The sequence below is a fragment of the Cololabis saira genome, chromosome 5 (assembly GCF_033807715.1).
Source record: "Cololabis saira isolate AMF1-May2022 chromosome 5, fColSai1.1, whole genome shotgun sequence".
Lineage (NCBI taxonomy): Eukaryota > Metazoa > Chordata > Actinopteri > Beloniformes > Belonidae > Cololabis > Cololabis saira.
Window position 1 is genome coordinate 40,542,709 of NC_084591.1, and position 10,344 is coordinate 40,553,052.

At 36.3% G+C, this 10,344-nt stretch overlaps 1 protein-coding gene across 1 annotated transcript; it reads left to right on the forward strand.

Annotated features, from left to right (window-relative positions):
• The first annotated feature begins 183 nt into the window (after positions 1 to 183).
• On the forward strand, positions 184 to 8,699 carry armc10 (armadillo repeat containing 10). Its single transcript, XM_061722087.1, has 6 exons — positions 184 to 693; positions 3,496 to 3,641; positions 5,943 to 6,077; positions 6,209 to 6,385; positions 6,539 to 6,610; positions 6,785 to 8,699. Exons 1-6 carry the CDS (start codon positions 438 to 440, stop codon positions 7,034 to 7,036), a joined length of 1,038 nt encoding a protein of 345 aa, XP_061578071.1. The 5' UTR covers positions 184 to 437; the 3' UTR covers positions 7,037 to 8,699.
• The last annotated feature ends 1,645 nt before the right edge of the window (positions 8,700 to 10,344 follow it).

Genomic DNA, 10,344 nt, shown 5'->3' on the forward strand with positions numbered 1-10,344 from the left:
GACAACTAATATGTGTGGGCTAAGACTTAATATTTTTTCTTTCGGGCACATTTTTTCGATAAGACTCTGCCAAATGCTTTCAAATATATATATTAATAAATATCGATATGCTTAGTGAAACTAACATACGTATCCCAATTGGTTTACGAGAATTATACATTTGTGCAAGTCACTCAGTGAAAGGTTTTGTTTGGCCACGTGGAGCCGCTCAGAACAGCAGAGATCACAGGTGACAACTGTAGCTGCTCAGCGAAGTTCTTGAGTGTTTTAACATAAAAAATAATGAGGTCGGTTTAAGTGGGATTTGTGGCAACTTGGTCATCGGCGGTGGCAATACAGCCGGGCGAGTCTGATCAAGTGATCTCGTCTGGAAACGCGTTAGCCCCTGTGTGGCTGAAGGCTAAGCGGTTAGCAGGATTAGCGTCACACGGGGCAGCATGGGCGACAGCAGTGTTGTCCCGAGGCTCGGCAACATGAAGGCTCTGCTCGGGCTGCTGGCTGGAGCCGGAGCTTCCTATGGGCTGTACAAACTTCTCAGCGGGGAAACTTTCCGGAAAAGCAAGAAAAGGGCCAGCAGTGACAGTGTGAGGAGCAGCCAGCAGGGCGAGGGCAGGCTGCAGCCCGGCAGCCTGCTGGCCAAGGTGTCCGGGCTGGACGTCGCCTGTCCCGGGCAGGGGGACGACGCTGCAGCAGGTGAATATCAGCAGCTGTAAAGCAGGGTGCACATGTCAGGGTTGGGGGGGGACACCAACGTGATTTTAATATTTTGCCAATATGCAACTCATACCATGCCATAACTTGGTAAAGGCTCGCCAAAAAATACTGCAGGAATCATTCATTGTGCTTACCTTTCTTGTTAATTTGTCATAAACAGCCAACAGTGTGTGTCACTGCTTACTTAACTGTTATATTCGTAAATCATAATTTTAAGGGTTTTGGGCATGTATTGTTAGGGTTGCCACCTTTCAGAAATAGAAATAAGGGACGCCCCGATTTCAGCAGCGCAGACTCCAAAAAAAGGGACATCCCCAAAACCTCTAAAATGCATAGAAATGTATTTATTTTATGCGAAAAAAACAAAATGCTTTGATTTCAAGTTTAAAGTGCTTTAATAGCATTGAACTTGCATGACTGTACAGCCAGCCAACCATACTAGCAACTGAAATAGACTCCTATGCTATGTTTGTGTAATATATGGTGTATATAGTGTAAAAGTTAATTTATTTCAATACTTCAACTGAAAAAGTGAAACTAATATATTACATAGTCTCATTACATGCAAAGCAATATATGTTACAATATATGTTAAACCTTTATTTGTTATAATTTTGATGATTGAATTGTTTATTAATTTAATAAAATATTCACATTTTTTGAGATTTTTTATTTGGGGTTTTCATAAACTGTGAACCATAATCACCAAAATTTTAACAAATAAAGGCTTTGAATGTAGTGGGAAATAATATATTTGTTTCACCTTAAGTTGAATTTACTACGAATTACGTTTTGCAATATATTCAAATTTTCCGAACTTCACCTGTATATTATGACATTAATAAATAAGAGCATAATATGTGTCCGTATTGGTTCAATACGGAACGCAACTTTTAATTCCTAATTACGGAACAATTCCGTATTTCAAGGGACGGGTGGCAACCCTATGTAGTGTCTACTCATCTCAATCTCATCTCAAATTCTTCCCACCATCTTTCTTTTATCCTATGGGACTACTTTATGCACGATCAATTGATATATGGATGAAATATGGAGCCCTAAACAAGTTGTTTAAACTAACTATCATGTTTTAACAGTTATGGTGGTAAACAGTTCTAAAAAAAAAAAAAGGACCCATTGCTTTCATTCTGTACACCTCAAAACGCACCGTGGATGTATTATTTTTTTAGAAATATATTTTTAATAAATATTCTACGTATTCAACCTTTAATAGTCTTAAACCTTTTTTAGTCTGAAAATACATTTGTTCAATTTTGAATAATTTAGGGTATTTTTATTGGGGGGGACAATTCATGTTTTTCAGAAATTGGGGGGGACATGTCCCCCCCGTCCCCCCCGGGATCTGCACCAATGCTTTAAAGCAGGAGTATTCAACTAGATTCGGCCGGGGGCCACATCTGCAAAAGGACTGTATGGAGAGGGCCGCACACTTTGAAAATTTGGGGGTTTTCAAAATGTATTTTGCACTCAAAGACGAAGACTTATGTATATATAATACATTTGTATTATACATTTGAATATATCTAGTTTACATATGAATTATGTATTAATTGTCTCCAGATTTAGTAATTGTGAATGTTAAATATAATATTCAGATAAAGAAATATTATTTTAAATGCAAGTTCAATTTTTAAAACCATGCATTGTGCGAACTTAATGAAATTGATATTGACCTACTTTTAATAAAACACGCCATAATGACAAAGCACCACTTTCCACCAAGATTTCCTTATTTGAATATTATATTAAGCATTGAGCACAAGCATTTCAGTCCATAGTAGCCAGTTTGATGTTATAAATAAGCAACCAAAATATTAACCATAAGCTCCTTTATGACACAAAAAAAAATTAAAAAAAATAACGAGGGGCCACATAAAAGCTCCTGGCGGGCCGCATGTGGCCCGCGGGCCGCCAATTGAATATCCCTGCTTTAAAGCATACCTCAAGGTTTGGATTTACAAATACAGGGAATTTTCCTCCGTCAGCCCAACCCAGGTCCAGTATCTTACATTTTAAGACAGATTTAGGAGAAATCCAAAATAACTACATGTCAACCACTTAGTACAACTATGTGCTCAGAATCTGATACGCCTATCTTTGTTGAATGAAATGATGGGGACATTACCTTGTATGTAATCCATAAAATAGAGCCTAAATGAAAACACAAAAGTGGATTAAAGCACATTTATTTATTTTAAATATTTTCAGTTAATATTCACATTCATTGTCTTCAAGTGAAACAATTAGTTGTCATTTTCACTCATGTGGCTCTCTGGCATTCACTGACTGATGACACAGACACATGTTTCTGTATCTCCTCTTTAGGAAAGTAAATTTGGTTTCCCATTTTTAGAGATATTTACACCAAGTCTTCTTTTTTGTCAGAAATATCTTCTCTTTCGTTACATCCACCCATCTCTGATAACCTTGCGAGAACTGCTACCCAGGCTACAGCAGGTGGCAGTTCTCGCCAGGCTAGTGACAATTCAGTTAGCTGTTTAAAAATGATTATATTATAAAACTGGAAATTTACGGGAAAATACTAATACGGGATGACAGCATGAAAGAGAGGTAAAATACGGTAGTTTCCCGACCAAAACTGGAGACTTGACAGGTATGTTTAAACACTGACTGCATTTACATCAGAGAAGCTTTTTAGTAGTAATTATTATTATTTAATAAATAATTCCCTTACCCGCAGTATACTATTACATCTATAATAAGATATTGGTTTGATTTTGTCTATTGTTGGGCTTCAAGGCGACATCATCCACCAGTCTCCACACAATCTGGAGCCACGACACTTGAGGATGCTGCTGTCATGTCTGCAGACTGGTGAAGATCCATCTGACAGGTGTCGGATTCTCCTGACTTTAGGAAATGCTGCTGCCTTCACCATGAATCAGGTACACTTCAAATACACAATGAGGAAGTTCTCTTCATAAAACTCAGGTTGATCTTCTTGGTTTCAACTGAATTCTGTCAATTTAAGATTATTTTCTACCATCAAGGTATTGACTCATACAAGACTGTCTCAGAAAATTAGAATATTGTGATAAAGTTCTTTATTTTCTGTAATGCAATTTCTGTAATGCAATTTAAAGAAAAAAAAATACATTCATATTATACATACATTCTGGAGTCATTACAACTCAACGGAAATATTGCAAGCCTGTTATTATTTTAATATTGCTGATTATGGTTTACAGTTTAAGATTAAGATTCCCAGAATATTCTAATTTTTTGAGATAGGATATTTTAGTTTTCTTAAGCTGTAAGCCATGATCAGCAATATTAACATAATAAAAGGCTTGCAATATTTCAGTTGATTTGTAATGAATCCAGAATGTATGACATTTTGTAATTGCATTACAGAAAATCACAATATTCAAATTTTCTGAGACAGTCCTGTATTTATTTTCCTGATCCAGCTAACTTCGAAGGCATCGAAATATTTGATGGCATTTTTAAGTGCAGATTAAGATGTATTTTTAAAGGAACTGGTCAATATGTTTTCCATATTATTAGATTTAAACTAATCTTAGAACAAAATTGTCATCTTTGCAACATTAATTCTGACAAGTGTACAGAAATGCAACTGTCATCTTGTCTGTAATAATAATTAAAATATGTCCTGCCTATGTTGTGTATCCCTGTAAAACACAGTCTCCTAAGCACAACATCCTAATGTGCTGTAGAAGTGAGCCTTGTATTTGCACACAGTTCACTTAGATAACGTGACATCGTTGTATTAAGTGTTGGTTGCGTACCTGTTTTTCAAGGACTGTTTGTGCTCTCCCGTGGGAAAGTTTTCTTAATAAGGAAAGTCTGGGATCAAGAGGGGAGGGAGTGATTTAAGTATGAAGATTAACTTTCTTCTCTCACATCCTGCAGGCGTCTTGACTATTTGACCTTTAAAAACAGCTGATTTTGTCTTCTATTAGTTCTCATAGTTTAGTACATTATTTCCATGAAATGGCTTGGAAAAACATTGTAAGCCCTGTTTCAAACATTAGCTCATCCTTATAATGACTTGTAAAGTTGTAATTGGTAATAATGACGTATCCCAAATTAGGAAAATTTAAAAACCTGTTGAAATATAATCTTGAAAGCGTTTCATGCATATTTACACCTGCTGAAATGCAGGCACTAAACACGCCTGAGCAGTTTGTGTGTTGTAAATAGCACAGACATTTGGCACCTTTCCAAATACAAATTAGCAAAATTAGTTTATCTCATTTTCATGGATTTTTACAAAAGCCATGGTCAATTTAAAGAGGTACAAGAGACTTTTACGATTAAAGAAAAAAAAAATCAGAAGGATCAGAAGGAATATTTGCTTATTTTCAGAAAACATGATCCAGCAATCAGTCTCCACTCCCTGCTGTCTGCAAATAGACATTATGGCAGGGATGACAGGTTTAAGAAAAAAATTAAGAGAATGACAGTCTGAGGGATACACGAATAAACTTTGATCTGTTCTAAAGTCCAACTCTGACTTTCCTTTCTCTGTAGTAAAAGAAACTGTCCCTAACGGTTTTGGTGCATGGCCTGTTAGCGTTTGTTAGCAACAGTTGCCCATTATTTAAGCCATTTATCAATCACTGTAGCTCAATGATGTATTTGTTACTCAAACATTTAAGTAGTGTTTGATACGCCTACACCTTTTCATGAGTATATCTGAGTCAGTGGGTGCCCTGAACTTCATTTCCCAGTAGTGATACATCAGAGTCCATAACACACTGCAGCGAGCAGGTGACACTATCCAGACAAAGATGGTCCAGACACCTCCCCCAGAATCCCAGATGTTTGGGATATGTTAAATATGCCCCTTTTCACTCCCTGCTCAGCAGTTCCAGTGAGTGTAAAAACATTGATTGCTATCATGGGATACCATGCTGTGTTCAGTTTGTTGTTTTATATTTTTGTTTCAAGGTATTTTATTTATTTTGGGAAAAGTACCCCATGTAGGATTACATCTGATTTTCTGTTTTCCCTCAAATGCACTTTTGTCTTTTTTCCTCTTTCCTCATAGTTCAATCTGTCTTTTTATATTTCTATAGGTCACTTTTACATTTTTGTGGTGTTATATATATATATATATATATATATATATATATAGGAAGTAGGTTTTGGGGTCAGACTACCACCTGTTACTGGCTTAACTTGCATTGATTTACTGTTCGTTTCTTTTGTTTTTTTTTCAGAATCTAATTCGGGAGTTGGATGGCATTCATATCATAGCTGGTTTCCTTTCTGATCCAGCACCAGAGGTTAGAGTGCAGAGCCTGAATGCTTTAAATAATCTGTGTATGAACATCGAAAACCAGGAACAAATAAAGGTGCGTTTCTGTATATGCTCTTCTTTAAAGCTATTTATATGCAGTCTATTGGTGAACTACTTTTTTATTGACTTATTTTTGCCATGTTTCTAAAAAAAATTTTTTAATTGTTTTTTGTTTTTATGCTATAGGTTTATGTGTCACAAGTGCTGGAGCTCATTGAAATGTCACCAGTGAATTCAAACCTTCAGATCGGAGCTCTGCGGCTGCTGACGAACCTTTCAGTCACAGACAAACACCAACATTTGCTGAAGGATTCAGTTAGACTTTTATTATCTCTTCTGGTTGTGAGCAATGAAGCATTGCAGGTTTGTATGTTGTTGTTTGGTTTTTTTTAATGTGTTTTTCATTAATGTTTAAAGAAGACACTATGAAATAATATTACTGAAATTGTCACTTTAGTTGGAAACTAATCATGGGCCAGTGGAAATAAATGAACTGCTGCAATGTTTTTATTTCAGGTTCAGACACTAAAAGTCCTCGTCAACTTGTCATCTAATCCTGATATGATTGATGAAATAGTTCAAGCTCAGGTAGGATTTAGAACAGTAAAATTTGTTCTTTATATTATAATCATTATGCAAATCCCTCAGGATAGTTTGCATGTTTTTGTGAGACAAGTCCGGTAAGATGGCTCTACAGTTGTCATAAATAATTAAAGCACATTTCCTAATTTACGCCCGTACAATCTTGTGTTTTCTTCCCAGGCGCCAGCTTCGGTGGTGCTTTTGTTCGACGTACGAACAGCCCCTGCAGTGCTTCTGCGACTGCTAACGTTCACAGGGAATCTGAAGGCGTGGAGGCCGTCTGCGCAGGTGGCTGATGAACTAAGAGGAAAACAGGACTGCCTCTTCCGGGTTATGCTGGACCAGTCCTCCCAGCTCCACAGCAGACTTGTTCAGCTGCTTTCACACCCTGATGGGGAGATTCAGGCACACGTGGGGCGTATTTTGACATAGAGCCCCCTCTCTGCACCAGTGATGTACAAATGTATTTTTGTTTTCACCCAGTTTAAAATACGTCCCAACTTCTGTCACCCTGGGACGGTTTTGTAAAATTGTAAATCAATAATTTTATAGAAGAGCAGGCATTGTGGTCTTCTGTGGATACTCAGGTGCATCTTCTTTAACCACAGTGTCTCCTTAATCCCTGTTAATACCACGGAAAACCAAATGATCTATTCCCTTCACCCTCCTGGTTTCTATCCCCTTGTGCTGCTGTGAACTGATAATAAATGTTCGAGCAGGAAGCAGCAGGACTCGGTTTGTTAAAATATCCCCAACTTTTCTGCTGAAGTATTCTCATCACTCGACTACCTTCGGAGATCCACAGTGCCCTCTTTTCTGACATCAAAAAACTGATATTTTCAAGGTAAAATTAATGAATATAACCCCACTGCCAAAGGTTTTTCTACAGAATGTCTCAGACAGCATAAGCCTGTTTACGTCCAACTCTGTTGTTCAAACACTGAGCTGGAGACTGTACACCTCGGCATGCCTTGGAAACACCGGTGAATGATAGTTTTTTGTTTTTTTTTTCTTCTTCTGTTCTCCAGCTCCAGTCCTTGTTGATATATCTTGGATATGAAAGAAACTGTTTAACCCACAGACTGGATGGATTCTCATACTAGGAATCTGCAAGTGAGGGGCAGAGCTAATACTTGAAAACTATAAAGTTTAATCACTGCTTTAACAAAATTAAGAGGATTGAGCCAAGTGAAGTACATGAAAAACCCCCTACTTGGGTGAACTGTGAGTTGTTGGACTCTGAAGCTACAGCAGCCATAGCCTGAGAGGCTCGATCCAGGATGTATTTGATCATGTATTTGAAAAAGCCTCAGCTGGTCCGCATACTCTTACAAAAAACCCCTAGGGAGGAGCCAGAGGAAGTTACAAGGGAAAAGGATGTCTGGACTGCTATTATTGTTTTACAACTACAGCAAGTATCAAGAAGATGAATGTTGGACCTAAGTAGCTTGGTAAAAGAGCCATGAGTATTGTGTTAGGTGATATCTAGCTGTGTTGCCATATTAAGCTATGCACTAATAAGACATAAGTCACTGAGCCACCTGTTATGCAGTTGTTGGACTGGAGTTGTTGATCCATGTGTTCATCATACTTGCAGAGGGAAGGGTTTGTGGAGGTTATTTTAAAGTATGACTGTTCTCAGACTGAGATAAGTGTTCAGTTTTATAGCAGATGTAGGAACAAATACAAAAAAATGCTGCATTTTATTTCGTTTCTTTTTCTAAAATGTTGAGACACCTGTTTTATCAAATCCAAATATATCTCAGGCGATTATGGTTTACCAGAATATATATATATATATATAGGACAAAAGCTGATTTGTGACCTAGTTTATCATATTTATTAAAGTATTTAAGCTTTTTTGTGAATTATTTGTTTTAATTGTTCAATAAATACCCGATAAGACAGATCAAAGTCTTTTGTTGTCTTTGAATGTTCAGACATCCGTGGAAACATTGAGCCAAATGCAGTAACTCTTATCTGGAGCACTTGAACTACAAAATAACATTGTTTTGATGCAATTTTTCTTATAGCCAAGTGTCTCCCTCTCTACTTAAATATTCCTCATTTTGTTTTTACCACAGCAGTTCCTTGTTCTGAAAGTTATATATTAACTTCAAGAAAAAAAGCCCCTAACATTTCAGGTTCATATAATTTCCATAAACATCAGTATATTAAAAAAAAAAAAAGAAAAGATTTTAAGTCTAAATTGTGCTCAGTGTTGTAATTTTTCAACATTGTGTAACATTTCAATTTTGAAAACATGCACATGTTTCATTTATAGTGTTGAGCCATCTTTACAGGCCAATTTCTGTCACATTAAACCATCTGTGGTCTTAATAATATGCAGATGCACACAAAATGTGCAAGAAATGACTACAACCTTGTAGAGACAAAAAAAACCTTAAGAGTTTTTTCTTCAAAATTGGGAAATTAAATGGATGAAATTAAGATTCAAAGTGGTAAAATTTCAAAAATTGGATGACATAATATTGAAGCCGGAATCTAATGATTAATGCCCAAGGATGACTTGAAAGGTTTGTAGGTGTTGCAATAATGGTCTCACTGAGAATGACGTCAAACTGCCAGCCATGCTAACTTGGAATTCTTAGATCATTGTCTTATGATAATGCTTACATTTATGTTGTCCTACTCCCCAATCACAGTTGAATATGGTACAGATATTATTGATTTATCTTTTTCCGTATGCATCACCACAATGCTCTTTGTTTTATTCCCAGAAATGAACCTAGAGAGGAGGTGCTTTAAAGTGCTGTACCACTGACGACCATGAGAGGGTGGTTCCTAGCAAAGTTTCTCACAATTCTATCCAATTAAATTAAATTACATCACTTTATTTTTTTTAAACCCCACCAATTATCGCACAGTTTCCTACAAGTGATCACTGTGGAATTATCGGTATTGATTCCTACAGGAGCAGTGAACTGGTACTCATTTATATTCCCAATATTAAACAGATTTTTGATCTATTTTAGATCATCGAAACAGTTGTCTATCTATTGCATAAATGAAATATTGTAATCATTAGATTAGACAACGTAGGTGTATTTTTCACCTTTTCAGATATTTTATTCCTTCAATTAAGAAAACAATCAGTCTATTGATAAATATGTTGATCACGAAGGGGAGGGGTGGGGGGGCATGTAGGCAGACTTTTTACATCTTAGTGTGCAAAATGAATGGAGGTTGGGAATTGGTTTAAACATGAAATGTGGCATTAAAGGAGACATTTCCACAAAATTGTAGAGGAAGGAGATGCAAAGTGGACATAATGTGTATTTGAGCACTGATCCATCACCTTGCATTAAGATTTATTTTAAGCTTTTTCCCCTTCTTTAATTTTTTTTTTTTTTTGCGTGTTATTGAACTTAATTTGAATAGTTTACTAATTCAGTTTGCACAGAAATACGAATAAGTTAAGCTAAATCTGGTTTGTTGTGTGAACAAACTTCCTGTAGACCTGAGGTCTGCTCCAACTGTCAGCTCCTTTAAATCAGGCCTAAAAACTACTGTTTACTGAAGCATACTCCTAAATTAAATACTTACCTGCTATACTCTACTGCCCTTATTTTTAACAGCTTGTGCTTTTTATTATTTAACCTCTTTTCTTATCATTTTATTTAATTTATTTGTTATTTAAGCGTATTCTTAAATCAGCAACTTGTGCTTTTTATTACCTTCTTTTCTCATAATTGTATTTCATTGTATTTGTTATTTAC